General features: G+C 44.3%; 2 protein-coding genes across 7 annotated transcripts; one reads left to right on the top strand and one right to left on the bottom strand.

The window, feature by feature from the left end:
* Positions 1-1093: 1093 nt before the first annotated feature.
* Positions 1094-17639, bottom strand: GLOD4 (glyoxalase domain containing 4). 3 transcript variants are annotated; one of them, XR_014793070.1, is made up of 10 exons: positions 17479-17639; positions 15806-15855; positions 15162-15282; positions 13298-13442; positions 8242-8378; positions 7451-7537; positions 7079-7192; positions 6903-6989; positions 3420-3526; positions 1094-2301 (listed from the first exon to the last, which is right to left on the bottom strand). XR_014793070.1 is itself a non-coding variant. In XM_084863038.1 (9 exons), the coding sequence occupies exons 1-9, from the start codon at positions 17566-17568 to the stop codon at positions 3470-3472; spliced, it is 888 nt and encodes a 295-aa protein (XP_084719164.1). In that variant the 5' UTR covers positions 17569-17605; the 3' UTR covers positions 2560-3469. The 3 variants fall into 3 exon arrangements, 1 of the variants encoding a protein (XP_084719164.1); XR_014793071.1 differs by having other exon boundaries at positions 1094-2296; XM_084863038.1 differs by lacking the exon at positions 1094-2301 and having other exon boundaries at positions 2560-3526; positions 17479-17605.
* Positions 17640-17687: 48 nt separating this feature from the next.
* MRM3 (mitochondrial rRNA methyltransferase 3) lies at positions 17688-22381 on the top strand (the record flags this gene model as incomplete). 4 transcript variants are annotated; one of them, XM_084863007.1, is made up of 4 exons in its annotated part: positions 17688-17995; positions 18155-18399; positions 19539-19706; positions 21694-22381. In XM_084863007.1, the coding sequence occupies 4 exons, from the start codon at positions 17688-17690 to the stop codon at positions 22227-22229; spliced, it is 1257 nt and encodes a 418-aa protein (XP_084719133.1). In that variant the 3' UTR covers positions 22230-22381. The 4 variants fall into 4 exon arrangements, with proteins under 4 accessions (XP_084719133.1, XP_084719136.1, XP_084719134.1 ...); XM_084863010.1 differs by having other exon boundaries at positions 17711-17825; positions 18155-18341; XM_084863008.1 differs by having other exon boundaries at positions 17711-17825.
* Positions 22382-23366: the final 985 nt, after the last annotated feature.

Raw genomic sequence — 23366 nt, 5'->3', positions numbered from 1 at the left:
TTAATTAAAAAATGTTTTGGGGGGCCAGGGTTATCCATTGGGGACTAGCTTTAGCTCTTCAAGCCTCGGCTCCATTCCTTGGGGCTAAGCTAGGCTCTTAGGGGCTAGCCTCTGGCCTTCTGGACTGGCTCCACCCTTGGGAACGAGGCTAGGCCATTTGGAACTAGGTCAGGCTCCTTCTGGCTAGACTTGGCTCTCTGGGGTTAGCTCAGCTTTTGGGGGCTACACTCAGCTCTGCAGGACTAGGCTTGGCTCTTAGGAACTAGGGTCATCTTTGGGGCCAGGCTTGGCTCTTAGGAACTAGGGTCATCCCTTTGGGACTAGCTAAAGGGTGAGGTTCGGCCCTCTGGAGCTACGTTCGGCTCTTAGAAAGTAGGGTCATAAAAACACACAATTTTCATACTTCATGACATTAGGTTAGCTCCAGGTCATGAAGGGCTATTAAACAACAGAAGCAACCAGAGGAAACCAAACCTCACCAGGTATCTTTGAGATCTTCTGTTCACATATTTGCTGGAAGTTGCTATAGACTAAGTATATTACTTAAGAATGAAGTAAACCCATGCCCAGCCGGTGTGGCTTAGTAGTTCAGCATTGTCCTGTGAACCAGGAGGTCACGGTTCAATTCCCGGCAGGTCATATGCCCGGGTTGTGGGCTCAATCCCCTGTGTGATGATTCTAGTCACTGATGTTTCTATCTCTTTCTCCTTCTCCCTTCCTCTCTGAAATCAATAATATATATATATATATATATATATATATATATATATATATATATATTATTGATTTCAAAATTTTTTCCTCTTAAGTGTACAACTATGTATGATGTAAGTTAATGCTGTTTATCTACTTAGGATATGTTAGCTTTATGATGTCAGCCCTGATATCATAAAAGAGCGATCTAGTATTGGTTGGTCATTCAGTACTTACATAAACCATTTATTTTACTTTAGGAAACTTAGAAGTAGCCTAATACACTGGGAAAAATATAGTTTCACAAGAACAATATTACTAGACATACATATCATGATTTACTAAAAAAAAAAATTACTTAATAATCTAATAAAAAAATCTGAGAATTAACAAATCATGGTCTAAAAAAGAGGTTTATTTGATTATTCAAAATTCATACAATAATTTCCCCATGTATAAGCAAAAAAAGTGAACCAATTGTCTAGAGGAGGAACATATCTAACTTGGCTTGCTTTGAAACTCATGATTGCTTCCCTAAGGCAGAATTTAAGTTGAGTGAAAAGTTCTGTGAAGCCAGAAAAGGATTTTTTCCTCTTGGTGAAGGTAAGATCACTCTATAAGAAGGCGAACTGAAATTTACCGAGTCTCCATACCTAACCCTGCCAGCAAGGGAGAACAGCAGAGGCTATGATTTACAACTCATCCTATATAATACAAGCCTAATATGCAAATTTTCCTCATGTGGTTGTTCGACTGGGAGACAGGGAATTTGACTGCTCACTATGATGTGCACTGACCATCAGGGGGCAGCGCAGAACATGGCAGGCATTGGCGATGCAGCGCTGGCAGTGGAAAGCAGTGGAGGCACTGCCAGCCCTGATGGGCCCTGATGAGAGTGGTACTGTGGCAGGATGGTGCAGGTGAACAGACAATGCCAGGCCAAGGCGGGTATGAGCAGGGGCCCAAGAGCCCCGCTGATAGTGACCAGTGGTGGCAGGAGGTGGAGCTGCTGCCTGCTTCCAGGTGCTGAGGGAGCTGGGGGGAGGGTAGGGGGAGCGCACGCGGCCCCAACTGATTGCCTCGGAGGTGGGATGGTGGGGCCAGTGAGAGGGCAGCGCTAGTCCAAGGTGGAGTGCCAGGTGGGGCTGTGGAGCTACAAGGCTGGGGATATGAGCTGAGGCGGAGAGGCTGGGGTGCGAGCTGGGGCCCGATCTCTGCAGCCCACCCCAAGGGACATCACCTGTGCATGAATTTGTGCACTGGGCTTCTAGCGCACTTCTAGTTCTGACTATAATTCTGGAACTGATATCCTCTGAGTCAATCCTTTCCAATATTATCAATTCTTCCCAGAAATTTGAACATGCCCACCACTTTATTAATTTGAATATATTTTTTATTGATTTCAGAGAGGAAGGGAGAGGGAGAGAGAATCAGAACATCAATAATTAGAATATCAGTAATTGATCAGCTGCCTCCTGCACATCCCCTACTGGGGATCGAGCCGACAACCTTGGCATGTGCCCTGACTGGGAATTGAACCTTGGCCTCCTAGTTCATGGTTGATGTTTAATCACTGAGTCACTCCAGCTGGGCATGCCCACCACTTTACTGATTTCAGAGAGGAAGGAAGAGGGAGAGAGAGAGAAACATCAATGATGAGAGAGAATCACTAATCGGCTGCCTCCTACATGCCCCTCACTGGGGATCCAGCCTGTAACCTGACATTTGCCTTGATTGGAATCAAACCTGGGACTCTGCAGTCTGCAGGCCAACACACTATCCACTGGGCCAAACCGGCTAGGGCTGTTCACCACTTTAAATAATGAATCTTATGGATTGATATAATAGTTTGATTTTAGAAGTATATCATCAAAAAACATTTAATAATAAATGTGCCCAATATAATTATGTTTCCAGTAACTAAAATGTATTTGTTCTACAGAACCAAAGAGAAAATTACAAGAAAACATTAAAAAAAATTTTTTTCAGGCTAAAGAAATCGTCTAATCCAGGGGTCTTCAAACTACGGCCCGCAGGCCACATGCGGCCCGCAGAGGAGTCTGATCCGGCCCGCCAGGTTTTTTGGGCAGTGAGCGCAGCCGAGGTGTTACAGTAGGAATTAGTAGTTCATATAGTCCGGCCCTCCAGCTCTCTGAGGGACCGTGATCTGGCCCCCACTTTAAAAAGTTTGAGGACCCCTGGTCTAATCCATTTAAAAGAAATTTAAGGTGTTCTCTTTTTGTGAAGGTTTTTTAAAAATTATATAAGGAAACTAGCACAGAGCCAGGTGTGTAGCTACACAACACATTAGATCCTTCTGTCTGTTTTCTCTGGCTACTCAAAATTTTAAAGCAAGGAATGGGGGGGATGTTAACTAAATATTTTGGTTCAAGGAACAAATTTTATTTTACAAATAAGTTTTTTCATAAAATCCACATGCTTATTAAAATTCCTTCCATCCTAACCAAGGGTAATGTCCCATATAGCTGCCCAGTCTGCAAAATAATTTATTACTAATTTAATATGGTTATGCACATTGGGTCATTTGAGTGAAGATTACAGCCAGAGTTCTCCTCTAAATGGATTGACAATAAAAGGATTTATACCTAAAACATATCAGAGCTTTCAAAGATTAAAATATACAGATCTTCACAACCCCAGCTTCCTTGCCTCTACAGGAAACAACCAAGTTGTGAGAGCATTTATCATGAAAGGACACATCAAACCTCGCAGGTGATGGACAGGAATCGTAAATGCTTGTTCCACGTGATGTCTTCTATTGAAGTTTAATTTGCTTAGCAAACCATTCATCACTTTTATCTGCTGCCATTGCCTATAGAAACAGAATTAGAATATATATTCTAAGTCCATAAAACAAAACATAGTTCACTTTGTACCTTACTGCATTGTCTATAATCAAGAAATTAACAGTTGAAAAGTATTTGCTCAGTAGAGAGTGTTATGTTTAATTTGACAGAGGATGCTGATGAATACTGAGCAATTGCTTGTGGATTTTCACTTTGTAAAGGGCCTGCAGACAGGAAGTATGGCTGACTGAAGAGACAGCCAGGGCCCAGCACCCCAGGCTGTGGGCTCTTCCACAGAGAGCAAGGGCTGTAGCTCAGCCCTGGGAGGCTCCCAGCATTGTTAGTGCTCCTGAGGATCAGTCTAATAATGAGACAAATGTAAAAAGCTATTCTGACATCTTAGCTATTGAGCCTTTTCCTATGCTTCCTCCCAAGCCATTCCACTGATGTTGGTACAATTTGGTTAGTCTGGGCCACCAAATTAAAGAGGAAGCCTTATTAATAACAGTATGTTTTGGTTCCACCAGAGTTCTTTTATCCTATTGTTTCATGAGGTTGAGACCATGGAACAAGGCTTGTAGCGGCTTAGAATCTAAGTCTCTTAAAATGTCCTGTCCAGTGCAACCAAGCACATGCTAAATAGCTGCTTGCTAAGGAAATACATTCATTTATTCAGTCAAAAAGCAAATACAGAAACACCTTTAAAAATGCCAGTTTTCCTTATGGGGTCGGCATCAGCTAGGGTTTGGATGTGGCAGCAGAGACATAGTCTGAGGCTTTAAAGAGCATATAGAATAGCTGAGGACTCAGGTATGAAAACAACTACCGTATTTTGCATAAGAAATATGGGGGGGACATTCGCTATAATGGGATGATAAAAAAGTGGTAGCAGCCTGAAAATACCTTAAAGGTATTTCTGTACTTGCTTTTTCACTGAATAAATGTATTTCCTTAGCAAGCAGCTATTTCTTTTTAGAAACTAACTGGTTGGAGAAACAGTGAAAACATCATCTACCTCAGCAAGAAGTCAAAGGATGTCTGCAACTGAAAATGAAGAAATAGAAATATATGTGTGTGTGTTTTGTTAATCCTCACCCAAGGGTAATTTTTCTGTTGATTTTTTAGAGAAAGTAGAAGGAAGGGAGGAAGGGGAGAGAGTGGAGGAGAGAGGGAGAGAGAAGGGAGAGACATTGACTGGCTGCCTCTGCATGAGAGATCCAGCGACTGGTGTGCACAGGGTGACACTCTCATCAGTGAGAAACACCAGCCAGAGCAGAAATATAAGTTGTTTTTTTATTATTATTAAGAAACAGATACTGAAAGTGGCTGCCCTGGGCAATGGGACTCAGCAATAGGGCAAGACATTGTTGCATTACACTAATATAAAATCTCAGTATTACTGAATTTTTAAAAAATTGGTTTCAGAGAGGAAGAGAGAGGGAGAGATAGAAACATCAATGATAAGAGAGAATCATTGATTGGCTGCCTCCTGCAAGCCCCCAACTGGGATAGAGCCCGCAACCCAGGCATGTGCCCTTGACCAGAATCAAACCTGGGATCCTTCAATCCACAGGCCGATGCTCTATCCACTGAGCCAAATCGGCCAAGGCTATTATTGGATTTTGATGAAAATAAGTTTTTTAAAATGAAAGATATGCAAGAAAACAAAACATAACAACAAAAACAACCCACAAAGGTGCAGAACTTTGTCTTTTAAGAGTTACTTTGTGGGATCCCTTAACATGACCCGCGTGGTTCAGGGCCCATTCAGGGTCTGGTTTCTGGAGAAGGCCGCACACTAAAATGAAGAGACTGGAAAAGAGTTAATTTGAGAAAATGGGGGCCAGGCGGGAAGTCTACCTCTAGTGGGAAGACTAACCCCTCTCTGACCTTTTACCATTCCTTTTATTGAGATTCTGAAACAAAGATATCTCTGAATGCAAAATAATCTGGTCACTCAGTATATATCCTAAATAATAAAAGGATAATATGCAAATTGTCCCTTCGACCAAGAATTTGACCAGCAGGAAGGCTGGCCAACCGCCCATGTCTTCTCTCCCTGGCCAGGCTGGCCTAGCCCCACCCATGCACGAATTCATGCACTGGTCCTCTAATATATATATATATGTGTGTGTGTATATGACATGGCTAGAAGAGTATAAAAAGGTTCAATCACTCTGGATGACCAAATGGTCCGCAGGCTGACGCTCTATCCACTGAGCCAAACCGCTCTCAGCAAAATATATATATATATTTTTTAAAAGATAGCGAAGTGGGATCATGGGTAAAATCACTTAAGGATCAGATACAGAAAGAGGTGCCTGTGACTGAGGAGAAGCTGTCAGAGGTAGGAAGATGGCAGGATCTGTAACACCAAAGGAGAAGAGAGGTCAAAAGAGGAGGAAGCTAGCTAATGAGATGAAAGAGCAAGGAGAGAGTCTAGCAAATTTGCCAACAGACAGGTTTCCTGAGATTCCATTTTCCTTTATGGTAAAATTTATAAGCACTACATTTTCTACGTTAACATTAATTGTCTGTTATTACATCAGCAGTTTAGCAGGCCCTATAAGCCACAAAACAATTCTATGAGGTGGATAATCTTACTTTCTCAAATTCTTAAAAAGAAAACTTAAGTTTAGAGACAAATAAATTGCTTGAGGTCAGCCATTATCATTTCTCTGACTTCCTAATTTCTAGTTGCTTAAGGTCAGCCATATAGATATTAAGTGACAGAACCAGGAAAGACTGGTTCATTCCTTTAATCATGAATAGAGTATTCACTGAGGACCAACTACATACCACGGATGCTAGCTGCTGAGGTACAACAACAATGCACAATTGCTTGGATGCTGCTCAAGAACTATTCGAAGAGGATAGAAAAGTAGCTGGATTAGGCAGGATGGAAATCACTGATGAGATCAAAATGCACCTTTCAACTGAGTGACAGGAGCCAGTGTAGAACAGACTGAAGTGTGAATGGGAGGTGAGAATAAAGATAGTGTATAGGCAGATTTAAAAAAAAATCAAGTTATGTTGGGCAAATAAAATGTTTTTCAAAGATGGAAGGTACTAGAGCTTGAGAACAATTCACTAAAAAGGAAGAAACTGATTCTACAGGAGTAGAGATGACCAAAAGAGCTAAGAAGGCGAGAGGGGATGGTGTCAGGCATTTCCATTCACTGAGCAGAATAGTCATGCATACAGCAGCCGTGGTTCCCCAAGGCAGCTGAGGTGGTGGGAAGGCACAAAAGCTGCACCCAGGTAAGAGTCACATGGGGCAATGAAGAGTCACATGGTTCAAAAGCCATCCCAAAAGCAAGAGGACATGGTTCTGATAGTAAGAATGATCCCTGTGGCTTTGGCCTTGGGCTATGGTCCTATAAATTTAGAAATGACACTCACCTCATCCAACAACTTGTTTCCTATTGGATCCACCTTAGAAAGTTCTCGAAATGCTTCATCCCCCACAAAGCAAATTTCATGTCCATCCTACACCAAAAAGGACAAAAGAAATTTGGCAAACAGACACCTCGGAAGAAAGCCCTGGTGCAGCCTGCCCCTTCCTGAGGAACACTTACAGGGTCGGCCAGAATGACCACTTGTACTGTTGCTTTCCCAGGGGTATCCAGACTCACTAAGGGAGTCAGGATCTCCTGCTTCTCCCTTTTCATCAAGTCTTCTAAGCCAGGCAGCTTGAGGAAAACACAAAGAAAAAGTGAGCTAGGAATCCTGCCCCACTGTTAGGCCATCGTCCTCGCTGGCTCTAGAGGAACATTAGATCAACCAGAAAGAACCCAGGAGCCACTTGTCTGATTTTTCTTATCTCAGCCTCTTGAGACAACTGTTGAAGCCATGATCAGAATGAACCTAAAGAACGGGAGGCCCAAGGTTCTCAGCAGTTGAACTAATTATCACAGAACCTAAACAAAAGATCTGGCACCAAACATTACCTCTTTTTTGGGACAAGAAAAGGCAATTCTTCCAAAAGCTGCTGCATGATTAACTGCACCCTTGATGCCCTGTAGCTCCAGCTTACACTGAAAAGAAGCAAGAAAGTAGGTTTGGTTTATTTTTCAGAACAAGATGTTATGTGGTAAAAAAGAATTCACAGTACTAAAGGAATAAAGTAAAAATGAAGTCTCCCTCCTATTCTCACTCCAGAGGCAACCAGTCAGCAGTTTCCTGTGTATATTTCTAGACACATAGCTTCTTTTTACACAAATGGTAGCATAATTTACACATTAATTCTGTTCCTTGTTTTTCTCCCATTAATGTTACCACATCAGCACATAATCACCTCAGCCTTTTTGATAGCTGCATAGTAATCCAGTCTATGGACGAACCATAATTCTGCTAATCCACAGGACATTTATATTATGTCATATATTTTGCTATTATAAACAATGCTGCAAGAGAATCAATCTTTCCTGGTTCTGTCACTTAATATCTGATGAGTATGTGAAATAAATTCCCAGTAATATGAAAGAGCAAGGAGAGAATCTAGCAAATTTGTCAACTGAGAGGTTGCCTGAGAGTCTATATCTCTTCTGATTTGGCAATTCCACTTTGAAAAAATACATCCCCCAATATCTAGGTGGTGAGGTTATCAGCAATTTTTTTCTTTTTCTGTTTCTATTTAAATATTAAACCACTATGAAGAAATTAAGGAAATAACCTTCATGTTAACCTCATTTATAAGCCAAACTCAAATAACAGGTCCTTCCTCTCCAAGATTACTCACCTGGTTATCAGCATAACCAAGCAAAGCCCTTTGCTTCTCCTCATCTTTTTCATAAATTTTCATTCCCAGCAGATTAGACCAGTAGTTCAAGGACTTCTGAAGATCAGACACTGCTAGAGTGACTTTTAGTACAGGATCTGTAGGTTAACAAAGCAGCAGGAATGGATAGGTCAGTGTAATGGAGTAGAACAGAAAGACCAAAGGGGGCTCAAGTACTACTATATATAAGAATTTAGTTTATGATAAGAAAGGGATTTTAAGTCAGCATGAGAGGGCACATTATTCAATGACTGGCTTCTCATTTAGTGGGAAAAAGTTACACCTTTACACTAAATGGCAAAATGCATTCCTGATGGGTTAAAGAATTAAGTTTAATGAACGAAACCATAAAAATATTGGAATCAGGTGAGTATTTATACAATGTCGGAAGAAAGACTTTTTAAAAACTGACACAAGATAAAACAAACCATCAAGGAAAAAATTGCTAGGTTAATTACACGAAATGGAAGACTCCTAGACAACAAAAGCAAAAGCAAAAAAAAAGGATTATAATCAAAATGAAAGAGTAAACAAAGTTGGCGACATTTTTTTTTCTAAAATCTAAGACATAAAGTCCTTATTAGTTATCTTTAAATAATAGGAAAAAGATTAATATCCTAGAAAAATAGGAGTATGGTCAATGAACATATGAAAAAATATGCAACCTCACAAATAATCAAAGAAAGTAGAATTCAAATAAAACACTTGGTTATCTAACTGGCAAATAAGTTCACAGCACTGACTGTGATAGTGCAGGGGGGAAATCACAATCATATAACACTGGGAGAGTATAAACTAGTTCGTTTCTGGGGAACCATTTGACAGATTCTATCCAAAGCCTAAAAAACACACAGGGCTTTTATAAGAACAACCCCATCTTCAGCAATTAAACAAGTAATTGTGGCCCCGCTAGTGTGGTTCAATGGTTGAGTGTTGACCTATGAACCAGGTCACAGTTTGATTTCCAATAAGGGCACATGCCTGAGTTGTGAGCTCAGTCCCCAGTTGGGGCCATGCAGGCGGCAGCTGATCAATGATTCTCTTTCATCATTGATGTTTCTGTCTCTCTCCCTCCCCCTTCTTCTCTGAAATCAATAAAAATTAAAAACAAAAGAACTGTGGATGCATGAAGGACTTTCATCACAAAGGCACCCATCAGAGTGTTCCTCGTAACAAGGAAACCCTAGGGACAACATAAATATCCAACAATAGAGAACTGTTTATCTTCCTATGATGCAATACAATGGAATCCTTGCAATAAAATATGAATAAAATTATACCTATTAAATTATATATTTTTTTAACCTTGTTTTTGTTGTTGACACTATGACAGATGTCTCCATTCCCCACCTCCATGCAGCCCCCCCACCCCTTTCCCTCTGGCCATCATCAGACTTTATGCACACAGTTATTTATTTTTATTTTATTTTATTTTTTTAAATCAATCTTTATTGTTCATATTATTACAAAGGTTCCTCATTTCTTCCCCCCTCCACCAGGTTCCCACCCCACCCTCTGCCCTTTCCCCACCCCCCATTGTCCTCACCCATAGGTGCACAGTTTATGTTCAGTCTCTTCCCCCATCCACCACTCCCCTTTTCCCCCAGAATTGTCAGTTCATTCCCCTCCCATATCTCTGATTCTATTATAATCAACAGTTAATATTGTTCATCAGGTTTTTTAATTTCCTTGGTTGTTGTTTTTTTTAATTAATAAACTTTTATATTTTTAAGAATAAATTTTAAAATCTAATAATTTTTAACCTGTTTTTTCTGCCCTGGGAACTGAGAAGCAAACTTGTTTACATGTAAACTTGCCCTTAGGCTATCAAAAGGCGTAGCTATTCAAATGTAAATGAACACATTGTTTAAAGATAGCTGCTGGCTGGAATTGGATTACCTGTTCTGGGTGGGAAGGGCTTGTCCTCCCCTTTCTCCATTAAAATTAAGGTGTTAGCTTTAAAACCTCTTTTTGGCAAGAGACCTTAAACTTTCAGAACTTTAAATTTTCAGGTAGTAAATCAACTACTTAACATTTTCTCAAATCAATAATACCTCCACATGCCCAAGGATACACTTCACACAAAAGACACTTCCAAATAGATCAACCAACCTCATCCAGACCCCACACAAGGCACTCACAGATCAACACCCCACTGCTACAACAACTCAACACATCCAGATCTAAGCCTTCCTCACTTGATTCAGCAGACCCTCAAGTTCCCCCAAAAGTTTCCAGTCATGTCTGAGAAGCAGCCCTGGGGTATGGCCAGGCTACTCTGGGCCTGGCCTCTGTTGCTCCGGGCCGCTCCACAACCAGCTGCTCCGGGTCTGGCCGCTGCTGCTTGGGGCTCGGTTGCTGCCGCTCCGGGCCTGGTTGCTCCCGGCCCGGCTGTTCCGGACTTGGCTGCTCCGTGACCAGCTGCTCTGGGCCAGGCTGCTCCTGTCCTGACAGCTTTGGGCCTGGCCGCTGCTGTTCCGAGCTCGGATGCTCCGGGCCCAGATGCTGCCACTCCCTGCCTGGCTGCTGCTGCTCTGGCCGGGCCCGGAGCAGCCGGGTCCAGAGCAGCCGGGTCAGGAGCAGCCAGGCCCAGAGCAGCAGCAGCCAGGCCCGGAGCGGCCAGGCCCGGAGTTATTTATTTTTAAATAAAAGATTGGAAAGCTATACTCTAAAATGTTAAGATCTATTTTGTTTTGCAAAAAACAGCAAAAGTTATATCAAAACATCATTACTGGAAACTTTCATATTGTAAAGTGACTTTCCCCAGAGCTGTTCCAAGTCTACATCTGCTTATGATAAATTCAATACATTGTCCTTCCTCTTCGCTGCCTTGCTCTGGTTTGCTAGAATAGCATTACCATGACCCAAGGCAAGGGGTTTCTCAGGCAGACTGTTTTAGTTTGGCAGACTGTTTTAGTTTTCCCATTCATTGAGAAATCAACAGATTCCAGCTGACTCCGAAGGAATGCAGGGGTGGGAAGGGTAAATAAGTGGGTAAAACTACAGATAAGTAAGTGATTCAAAGGAAGGGTGGACACAGCTAGACTGATACCAATCAGAAATTAATGCCCTGAAGGAACTATCATTCTTGAGGACAAAAACGTCTTAGGATTGTGGGGCTTGCCATTAACTTATATATTAAAACATCAAGATTAGAAGGGAAATGTACAGAGGAATAAGTGACAGAGGTTGGATTTTAAAGTTAGTATGTAAAGCAACAGTCACCTATCAATAAAAATCCCATAAATCACCAGTGAAGTACAGAAACACCACCTCTCAGTAAGTCCCACCTCCCACACTGGAACACGCCACGGCTCCTGCTGAGCTCCAGAGGAAAAGCAAGCAGCACTCAACACGACAATCATACTCCGTGGGAGGGGGTTCCGGGACTTGAGGCAGTCCAGCGGAGGAAAGAGAAAGTTCTCCCATCTCAGGTCCACTTGGCAGTGAAATGACAGGCAGAATTGCCCTCGCTACTCACCAGTATTTTTCTTTTGGCGGAGCAGGTGGCAGAATATGCAGGAATGAAATACACATATGAGGAGGATGCCTGGGTCATAAACGAAGCACTTCATGCAGTTTCTTTTCTTTCTTTTTTTTTTTAAATATATTTTATTGATTTTTTACAGAGAGGAAGGGAGAGAGATAGAGAGCTAGAAACGTCGATGAGAGAGAAACATCGACCAGCTGCCTCTTGCACACCCCCTACCGGGGATGTGCCCGCAACCAAGGTACATGCCCTTGACCGGAATCGAACCCGGGACCCTTCAGTCCGCAGACCGACGCTCTACCACTGAGCCAAACCTGTTTCGGCACTTCATGCAGTTTCTTTCCTGCTCCCTGGGGCGGTCAGTGTGGGGACGACTCCTCCCTCCCATTCCTCCCTCCCTCGCTGAGTACCAGCTCTATAGTTTGGGATACTGGCCTCCGCTGGAGAATATAACTAACTGGTCTGAGGATAACCCTGTTTCGCCTACCAATGATTGGTTCACAAGTGGGCACGTGAATAAAATCTGACAAGGAAGCCCAGCCAGAGTGGCTAAGTGGTTGGGTCAGCCTATGAACCAGGAGGCCACGGTTCCATTCCTGGTCAGGGCACATGTGCAGATTTTGGGCTCAGTCCCTGGTGTGGGGTGTGATTCTTATCATTGATGTTTCTCTCTCTCTCCGTCTCCCTTCCTCTCTGAAATAAATAGGAATATATTTTTAAAAACCTGACAAGGAAGTTTGCTGAAAGATTCTAGGAAAGTTTGGTGTCTGCTCTTAAAAGAGAGCGCCAGGAAGTCAGTCTCTCCCTCTCCTACCAGGAGAGAACGTAGGAGCCTGCAGCTGTAACTGCTACTGGCAACCACCCTCCCACGAGGAGGGGAACTGGCTCTGAGGACAAGAGAATGGAGAGAGAGAGAAAATTGGGGTTCTTGTTGCCATTTCTTTCTTTCTTTCTTTTTTTTAATACATTTTATTGATTTTTTACAGAGAGGAAGAGAGAGGAACAGAGAGTTAGAAACATCGATGAGAGAAAAAATCATCGATCAGCTGCCTTCACACCCCCTACTGGGGATGTGCCTGCAACCAAGGTACATGCCCTTGACCGGAATCGAACCCGGGACCTTTCAGTCCGTAGGCCAACGCTCCATCCACTGAGCTAAACCGGTTTCGGTCTTGTTGACATTTGTGAGCTGCTGAATCAATGAATGCTGAAATTTTCCCTACCTATAGAATGCTGGCTTTGTGAGCTAAAAAAAAAAAAAAAAAAAAAAAAAAAAATTCTTATTGTTAAAGCTAGTTTGAATTGGGTTTTGTTTTTTGCAGCTTAAACAGCTACGTTACCAGTAGAACCAGTCTAGATCCCTTATAAAGATATCATATAAGAATGTAACTTTTCAGAGAACAAATAACAACACCGGCTTGAGAAAGGCATGTCATGTCAGTATAGAAAGACTCCCCAGGAGGAAGAAATCCAGCTCCCTCCTCCTTCCATCAAAGGTGCCTTTAGACGGAGGACTTTATAGATTACCTGGCTGAGGTGGACTTCGATCCTGCAGATAGAACTTATATCCTCCTGGGGCCTCGGTTTCAAAAACACCTTCTGCAATTTCAGTGAGCGGCCACTTCAGCTTCTTGGCATTGCTGACAGCCTGGCTAGAAGCGATGGTGATGCCCTATGACAAACAACAATATCATCCAAGTGTCTCATCACAAGAGACCTTTTATAATGGGACAAAACCCATCGCCTTCTCATTGTGGACAAAAAAGAGGGTCCGTACAAGTCCAGTGACCGAAAGTAACCTCACCGGGTGATCTGATCACAAATTTCTAACCGGGCAAGTCACGGTGGGTGTCACAACCCAGGCCTACAACATCGTTTTTTTAAAAATACTATTTTTATTAATTTCAGAGAAGGAAGCGGGAGAGAGATATAGAAACATCAATAATGAAAGAAAATCATTGATCGGCTGCCTCCTACACAACCAACATTGGGGACTGAGCCAACAACCAGGGCATACGCCCTGACCAGGATTTGAACCATAACCTCCTGGTTCATAGGTGGACGCTCAACCACTGAGCCACACCGGCCAGGCCAGCTTACTTCTTCAGCCTCAACTCTACCCACTCCCTTCTTCACACACTAAGCTGCAGTCAGACCGTGCTCCTCATAGTTCTGAGTGACACAGTCTCCCTCACCTCTGAGGACACTCATCTCACCCTCCCATCCCAACTCCACTCACCTGGCTCAGAGGTCACCTCTGGAAAGCTTTCCTACACTCTCACTCTCCAGGAATAGGCTGGGAATTACTGCTCTGTGTCCCCACATCCCCCATCAGTACCCCAATCCTAGCACTTATCACACTGCATTCTTGTCTCTTTACTTGTTTCGAATAAGAGAGACATGAAGAGTGCTAAAGAAAAAAACAAATGTATTGATATGTTGAATCTGAAGTCCTTTCTAGTTACAAAACACTTCCTTTCATAGACATTTGATTTTCCTAAAAACTTCCATCTAAATAGCATTGTTATTTTAATGAGTTAACAGCATTAATGAGATCAAATGACCAAAATAACATCTAGCATGAGGTTGACTTGCTCAATAGATTCTGAATGAAAATTAGTTACTCCTATCTTGCTATGTTTTGGTCCCAGTGGCATTCTATTTAGCACATAGAAACTGCTCAATAAATGGTGGATACTATTACAATTATAGGTGCATAATAACTTGGATTCCTAAATGAATTAATGTATTCTTCTCAGATTTTTCTCTAACTGGGATTGGCTGTAATAGCCCAGACCAATATTAACAGTCCACTATAGAGAAAGTATTTCTCTGAATGGTGATCAGGACCTTCCCAGACCAATGACTCTGGTCCTTTACCTCCTGAGGTCAAGTCATTCCTCTAGAGGTGTTTGTCTCCTTCAAACCTGTCTCTAAGTCTTGAGTTTGATTCAAAAATGCAGGAAGAACACATTTCATCCTGAAGCCAGGCTTATCCAAGTGGTTTTGTTTTAAATAGAAATCATAAAACTAATCACTAAACTACATCCACAGGCCATTAATTCATCAGTCATCATAACCTAAGCGGCATCAGTGATCTCAACCACTAGCATTGCTCAATGGTTAGAGCGTCAGCCTGCACCCCAAAGGGTCTCGGGCTTGATTCCCAATCAAGAGCATGTACCTGGCTGTGGATTCACTCCCCGCCCTGGGTCAGTGCATGCAGGAGGCAACCAATCGATGTGTTTCTCTCCTACTGATGTTTCTCTCTGTGTCCCACCGTCCCTTCCCTTTTACTCCCTCTGAAAGAGAAATGGAAAAAATATTCTCAGGTGAGGATTAACAACAAAAAAGGTATAGCCAAAAGTCTAGAACAAAATGGGATATTTACCTTAAAGTCATTGCCAAGCTTGTAGTTTTTGATGCCATAATTGTAAGTCAGTTCTGCAACAAAATGATTATCCTCAGGTCCAAATCCCACCATCGTTTTACTCCATTTCCCATCATAAGGCCTAGAGAAATAGAAGCAAAAGGACCCAGTGACCTCAGACAAAACCTTCCTCAGGCCTCCCTCCGAGAACCATTGGGACAGAGGTGGGCACGTCCCTTCCGGTCCTCTAAGTACCCGCTGGCATGGGCTGGCCTCAGCTGTGCTAAGAGCAGCTGGGAACAGTCTCATGGCCCCATCGCCAAAGGCTCCAAGACCACTCGTTTAGCACTTGAGGAAGATTCATTTACCTTTTCTTTAATGGAGGGGACAGAATCGTATAAAGGCTGACTTTAATTTATTTTATTGTATTTCCATCAACAAGCCACCAAGCCTTGGAATTTTCACTTGCCCTGGCTACCAAGCTTAAGAGATACTGATAAGACATTGTTTCACCCACAGCATGTATTTGTTTATGTTCCTGAAGTTACCCAATCTACTGCCTCCTTAAATTTCTCCTCTGCCTTATACTCGCTTTGAGAAACTGCTTTCTGTTCTCCAGGGGTATTCAGAGCCTAAAGGAAATGTTAAGAAACCAGGTGTCATACCCATTACAGGCAGCTTTGCAGCCCTCTTCAAATTCCTCATGCCGCAGAACCTGGTAAGGGAATTGGGGAAAATTGTAAAGTTTTACTAGTGCTGCATCCAGCATATTTAGCACAGAACTAAACTAATCAAAACACAGACATTATCATTGGTAAGCTTTACTTGTACAACAAACAGAAGATGATCAGCTTTATATCTTCCCAGGCCAGGTGTAGAGGTGAGGAAGAACCAAGGGCCAGGTAACCATGCAAAGTTGTGAAATGGATTTAGACTGGGAAGCAGTGCTATGTGGCTGTGTGTTTGTAAAGTGGCCTTCAGCATTAGACAAGTCCGGTTTGGAATTCTATCACTTAGCAGTTGTGTAACTCTACGGTTGCTTAAGATCGGGGTCTTTGAATATTTTGTGAAAGTGGATTATTACAGCACAGAACCTCGTACACAGTAGGTATTAGTGTCTATTTTCCTTTTTGATTTTCACTGTTACTGCTCCAGGTTAAGTTCCCATCACTTCACTTACAGACTACTTATTGATCCCCTACCTTAATAATCTAAATACTTAACAGAGAATTCAAGATACAATCGGAAGGAGAACCAGTCTATTTGTACTGATAGCCTATCTCCTCAACGTCAACTAAGTCATTGAAACTAAAGGCACGTAAGACTAGTGGTGCTTCCCGAACATTCCTTATATTTGCTTTGGCTCTTTAGTGGGATCTGTGGAAATCCGATCTTTTTCAACTCAAATGCAAAGTCTCCGTGAATTATTTCTTGACCACTCCAGGATGGAGTTAGGTCTCTCCTTCTGTTGTAATTAGGTAACAGATGCTAACACTGTCACAATAAAGGACAGCTTTCTGATTTCTTACCATATCAAATTTCTACTTCCGTTACTGTTAGTTATGCACACATTCCCATCCTCACCCCGCCCCAGGCCAGCTTTAATTGAGGACAAATATGCAGTCATTAGCATGTTACCAAACCTCAACACCGTCCCGTGAAACTGGACACTGTATCTGCACCCTATGCCTTCTGCACTCTCTACACTAAACTGCACTCTTGTACCTCTCAGGAGCTCCCCAATTGCTTCCACCTGTGTCACCCAGGGACCCCCCCCCCCCCCCCCCCCCCCCCCCGCAAAATCGTAACTGCTCAGGGCTGCAGCAGAGAGGTGTTGGGCGTTGGAGAGAAAGGGTTTGACTTCACATTTACATCGGGGGGACTGTTGAGAGGAGAGTGGGAGCATTACCCAGACACTGAGTACCCGAAAGAGAACATTCAAACCACCCCGGGGAGAAACAGAGCTCTGACTATGCTGATGCTCTAAGCCGAAAGGCTCCAACCCGGAAGAGACGGGTTCCTGTAAGCGGGAACTTCTGTTCCGTCAGTCCCACTAGCGGGAAAGCTCCACCAGGACCGGAGGCGCAGTACACGTTTGTGGATGAATGTAAATGAAAGAACGTGTGTGGGCACGTAGTCGGCAACAGATAGAATGCGAGGCCCCTTTCCAAGACCATCTAGCTACCCAAGCAGGACTTCCTGAAGCTGGAAACCCGACGGGGCGAAGGGGAAGGCCGGGGCTAAGGTCGGGCGCCGCGTTGGGCTGACCTCTCGGCCCAGGTGTGGCTCAGCCGCCCGCGCCCCCCCGCGCGCCAGCCCCTCTCGCCCGCGTCAGCACCTTCATCCCCAGAACGTCACGATAGAAACGCGCCGTCTCAAAGCGGTTTCCCACTTTGAATACGAAGTGCAGAGCCCGGCGAGTAGCCATGACCACCAGCAGCGGCACACCTGTCCAGCGCACGGCGCCTCCCCGCCCACTGACGCCGCGGTGACGTCACCGCGCGCCGCCGGCGCACGTTCGTGACGCAGCGCCCGGCTCCGGGGAAGATGGCGGTCCTGGTGAAGGGCGTGGGATGGGCCCCACGGCCGCTGCTGCCGGTGGTCCAGACTTGGGACCTGGACGCCCGGCGCTGGGTCCGGGCGCTGCGGCGGAGCCCCGTGAAAGTGCTGTTTCCGTCCGGACAGGTGCTGGACCGGAAACCCGGGAAGCAGCCCCGGAAGGCGGCGGCCGAGGCCAGTCCCCACGTGCAGCGACCGAAGCAGCCGCCTCCGGAGTCCCCAGCCCAGACGCCCAGCACTTGGGAGGAGTCGGGGCTCCGCTACGATAAGGCCTTCCCCGGGGACAAAAGGCTGAGGTGACGTGTTCCTGAACCGTGCGGACGGAGTAGTCCCGTTATGCGCGGAGGGCAGAACTAGTATCCCGCTCAGCGAAGGCCTCTGTGTCTGCTAGAACTAGGTGTGTCTCCGTGTCGGGGATGCTTGGTAATGACCAGTCTTTTTGTTCCCACCCACAGCAGCGTGATGACAGTAGTCAAGTCCAGGACATTTCGGGAAAAGCAAGGGAAGATCCTGCTGGAAGGTCGCAGGCTGATTGCAGACGCCCTCAAGGCTGGTGCTGTGCCCAAAACGTTCTTCTTCAGCCGCCTGGACTACCTAAAGGAGCTGCCCCTCGATAAGCTGAAAGGTGTCAGCCTCATTAAGGTGAAATTTGAGGATATCAAGGAATGGTCCGACCTAGTGACACCACAAGGAATAATGGGTCAGTGGTTACACAGTGTGGCACTCCCTAGAGACCTAGGATTGTTTGGATTATTTGTTTATACTTGTTTTAGGAGAACACATTTTATTTAAACCAAACTCAAAATGTTAATTGCCTAATCTTTTCTTAAAATGCCCAGAAAAGTATAGTCCTCAAATTTTATATAGATCGTGCATCTTACAGTATTGTTAGTGGAAGTGAAAGGCCATCATCATTGTATTATGGCTCTTTATTCCTCATGCCTTATTTATTTTTTTAGGTCATTTTTTTTAACCTTTAATGTCCAACTAAAAATTAGGAAAATGTTTACCAAAAGATTTAGCCATCCATTTCCCCAAAACCTCTGCCCATGTGCTGGTACCTATCGTGACTCCCTTTTTCTAGAAGCAGGTCTGAGCTACCATTGATTGCCCTGTTTAGCCCATTGAACAGGAAGCCTTGTCTTTATTGGTTGAAGTTAACTTAAGGTTTTATGTAACTGTGAGATTCATTGATAAGGGTAGGTACAGGTATGTACCAATATGTGTTCTTGGTGTGAATAAACTGGAAGAACTTGTGGGATGGGCAGGCAGTATCAATTAACATTAATGGTGTGCACACACCATTTATTCGTTTCACTGATAAGGGTGTTTTTCCTAGGGAAATGTTCAGACATATATACAAAGAGGCATACAGGGATGTTAAAGCAGGGTTGTTTATAATAGGGGGAATTGGAAATATTCTAAATGTCAGCCGTTGAGGAAGATTTAAATAAACGTAGTACATTCAATTACAAAATAAGAAGCAGCACTTAAAAGAATAAGATAGTTCCAAATGTACTGACATGGTAAGTTCTCAAAGACACGTTGTAGACTTAGTAGATTACAGAATAATCCAGAGTGTGATTTAAAAAAATAAAAATAAAAGCACCTATATGTGGGTAGATGTACATGTATGTAGGTAGCTGCATGGAACAAGTTCTGAAATATACAATATACTCCAAGATTGAAAGCAGGGGGTCACTGGTGGGACTTTCTCTTTGAATTTTCCCAACCAGAATGTGTTCACGTAATTAAGATAGGCAGAGAGAAATAAATGAAAAGGCTAATTATGCCCCATGCCTACGTTAGACAAGTGAACTGCCTGTTTTGTTTCCTCAGGGATTTTTGCCAAACCTGATCATGTTAAGATGACATTCCCAGCGACGCAGCTTCACCATTCACTGCCCTTATTGTTGATTTGTGACAATCTCCGAGACCCTGGGAACCTGGGGACGATTCTGAGGTCTGCTGCCGGGGCGGGTTGCAGCAAAGTACTGCTCACCAAAGGTAGGAGCGCCTGTGACGGGGTGGCCATTGTGAGTGAGCTGGCTCTGGGCAGACATGCCTGGATATGAATCTTGGACCTGCCCCTTATTAGCTACATGTCTGTGAGCGGAATTGTGCGAATCAGTTTTCTCATCTATAATGTGGGTATGTTAACAGAATCTACATGGAAGGTTGTTTTGAGGATCAAGTGACATAATGCACAGACAGTACTTGGCATTGTACCTGCACATAGCAATTCAGTAAATGTAGATGATCTTTTAAAATTATTTTGACACCTACTAGGTTACTAAAGAAAAAACTTAAAATCTTTCGGGGAAAGAAGTAGGTGCTAGTTTTAACTTTTGGTTTCAAGTCTTTTATTTAATGATCTTGAGTTCCCAAATTGTTGGGTATATGAAACCATTCTAATTCTCTGACATTCTGAATCCTGTGAAAGGAAATTATTTCAGCAGATGCGATTATGAAATTGTGCTACATTTCCCTTAGCCTCAGAGGTCAAACGCCCCACAACATAAATTAGCCTCTTTACATTTTTTTTACTGTCTCCTCTCTTTGGAAATGAGGATTAGTAAGCTTGGTTCTAAACAGACTTTCGTAACAGCTGGGACAAGCCTAATATGCCTGTTACAACTTAAGGGAGGATGGGAAGGAGAGGATCATTCATCAGAAACACTCAAGTTACCTTCCGTTGTAAACTAACATTGGTACCCACTGCTGAGACTTGCCTAAATTCCTCTTAACTTTTCTCCCAGTCACACGTTGGAGTGCATTTCTCTGCCAATGTGAGAGCTAGGTGCTTGGGCTCCATCATCAGTACCCACTTATCTGCCCCATCGGTGAGAGCTCTGAGAGTAGGTGTGGTTTTGGAAACATTCCTATCTAACCCAAGTGATGTTTTCACAGTGATGCTGATGGCTGGGTATGAGCGGTGGAGAAAGAGTGGGGAACACTTGGTGCCTGGTATTGAGGACATGATGATGGAGGAAATCTCATCTTGCTCTCTACTCCCCCAGCAGATAGAGGGGTCACACTAGATGGCTCTCCTCATGAATCCGGGCCCTTCTTTTTAAAAGAACTTGTAACAAGGAGACTTGTGCTAATGAGGAGGATGGTAGGTTTGTGGTGTCCCGGTCCTGCTGTCTCTTCCAGCCTGTGGTCCTAGGAAATACATAGCAGTGGTTATGTACATACACGTGCCTGTCCGTAAGAGAGCAGACCATTAGCCTGTGAAGGACAAGGCTGTTCCTTTGGTTCTCCCAGATTACTGTAATTGCCTCCAATCTGATTTCTCCATCTCTAGCACCTTCCCTTTTCCAGTCAGATTCAGCATTGACGCCAAATGGCTATTTCTAACACATAAACCAGATCCTGTCACTACTTTGTTTAAAACTCTTCAATGTCATTTGCTTTCTGGATAAAATCCTGAACTCCTCATACCCAGCATACCCCGCTTCCTTTAAATTGGTCCTTACCCGCCTCCTGTCCTACCTCACCTACCCATTAGTTTTCCTAATCCACCTTAGAGTTTGGACTGTGGCACTCTGCCCCCTTCTGTAGCTGTGACCTCTCTCTGGGCCTTTCTCCGATAAGATCCTCCTATTGTTCAACATCCAGCTCAGTATCATGTCTCGGAGGTGTTTTTCCTGATAGTCCTGCTTTGTGCAGGGTTTTTCTATTCCCCTTTTCACACTGCTTCGGTATCAGCTCGTTGAGGTTGTGGGCTTTAAATGCTCTCGCATCTCTCATCTAGTGCCCGGCAGGTGTGAAATGCTGAAGGGATGAATAAAGTCTGTTTTGGCACTAGCCGGAATTCCTCCTACAGTCCCATTGCTGGATAACGCCATATGGGGGAAGCAACGGTGCCAGCCATCAAGAACCTCCAGTAGGAGATTTTTTGCTTTATCTCCAGATCCAGATTTAATCTGGTTTACTAGAGAGTTCCATCTGGAAGTTTATAATCTTAATTAGATCCTCTTTTATTTTCTAGGCTGTGTGGATGCCTGGGAACCCAAAGTGCTGCGGGCAGGCATGGGTGCTCACTTCCTGGTGCCCATCGTCAACAACCTGGACTGGGAAGCAGTGCCCAGCTACCTGCCCGACGATACCCGGGTCTATGTGGCAGACAACTGTGGCTTTTATGGCCAGACCCAGACATCTAACAAAGCCAGTGACCATGGCTGGATCTGTGACCAACAGCTCTCCAAGCTTCACAAGTATGAGGAAGAGGAAGATGAGGATCTAGAAACTGGAGCCAGTAAAGATTGCCTCCCTAAACTTGAGGTCCAGAGTTACGATTTGGACTGGGCAGAGGCACCAACAGCTGTGGTCATAGGTGGGGAGACCCATGGCCTGAGCCTGGAGTCCCTGCGGTTGGCCGAGAGCACCGGGGGCAAGAGGCTGCTGATCCCTGTGGTACCCGGGGTGGACAGCCTGAACTCGGCCATGGCTGCCAGCATCCTGCTCTTTGAAGGGAGAAGACAACTGCGGCTAAGGGCTGAGCACTTGAGCAGGGACAGGAGTTAGTTGCCCCTGAGAGGGGACATGGAAGTCGTCCTTGGTCTGAGGTTGTCTCTAGCTCTCCTGCATTGGTAGGCTGGTGGAGTTGGTCATTATGGCTCCCAGCAGGTATGCATAACACTGTTGGGTGGTTATTAAAAAATATTAATTTCCTTGAATTTCTGCTTATTCTTAAAAATAACAAAGATCGAAATTCTTCCCGAGATCTCCCATTCCCCTCGCACCCGATTTTTTTATACAGTATACGTGTGAAGGCTGCAGGTGATGGCATTCAGTAGCCAGCTGTCCTTCCCGCCAGGCTGCATCAGCCTCTGCAGTTCATTCAGGCCCTGACTTAAACAGCCCTTGTATTTGTAAAACACCATTCCCCCATTTCTGGTGATACAGCTGGTAGAAGCAGCTTAGTTCAAGGGGTGGTATACCTTCTTAGCACCTCTGCAGATAATCTTGTTGAGGACTCTTCAGAAAAGGAGGAAGCAGTTTTTAAATCTTCATCTCAATCTGCACCTGTCAGGAAAGCTGTACCCCATTTACTTGCTTCCTGCTATTAGTCCTGTTTTGTTAACACTTTAATCCTCTCTCCTGCATAGAGGAACAGAACTGCTTAGGCAAGTGCCGCATTCCTGGTTGCTGTGCAATCCAGGGCTTCTGTGAGGGGAGAGAAGCTGAGGTTCTGAGGATAACGGCAGGGACCCTTGGGCCCAAAACATGAGCAAGACCCTGCTCTTCTGTCAAACCCCCAGCAGACGATGGCTAACGAGGTCCTCACCGTGTGCCAGCTGGGGAGTAGCCAGGAATAAGGGCAAATGCAGGGCATATTTGCTGTGCTACCACAGAGAATGTGGTTGGACTTGACACCACCACAAGCAGTGGGTTCTATTGCACCCCTTCTGCACGGGCTCCTGCAAAGGTGAGGATTCTTGGGGAGCCCTTCAGCTGCTCATCCAGGGAGGCTGAGTTGCTGGCATTCCCGAGACACCGAGATCCGCCTTCCTTTCCCTTTGGCTTTCCCAGGTCCCTGGCTTAACTTCCTTTCAAGAGAACCGAAAGGTCAAGTATGACTCATGCCCTCAGTGGCAGGGGGGATTGCTTTGGCATGTTTGAGAGGGGTTTTTGCAGAAACAATCTGGTGGATTCTCTCTG

Source organism: Pipistrellus hanaki, assembly GCF_964339955.1.
Source record: "Pipistrellus hanaki genome assembly, chromosome: 16".
In the NCBI taxonomy this organism is placed as follows: Eukaryota; Metazoa; Chordata; class Mammalia; order Chiroptera; family Vespertilionidae; genus Pipistrellus; species Pipistrellus hanaki.
This window is presented reverse-complemented; position numbering and strand designations above follow the sequence as displayed.

Excerpts from the sequence above, each read along its gene's own strand:
- GLOD4 (XM_084863038.1), bottom strand. The coding sequence starts at position 17,568 with ATGGCTACTCGCCGGGCTCTGCACTTCGTATTCAAAGTGGGAAACCGC. Across the intron at positions 13,443-15,161 it reads AGCTTGGCAATGACTTTAAG|GGCATCACCATCGCTTCTAG; the intron begins GTAAATATCCCA and ends TGTTTGTCATAG. Across the intron at positions 7,538-8,241 it reads TTGGTTATGCTGATAACCAG|TGTAAGCTGGAGCTACAGGG; the intron begins GTGAGTAATCTT and ends GCTTCTTTTCAG.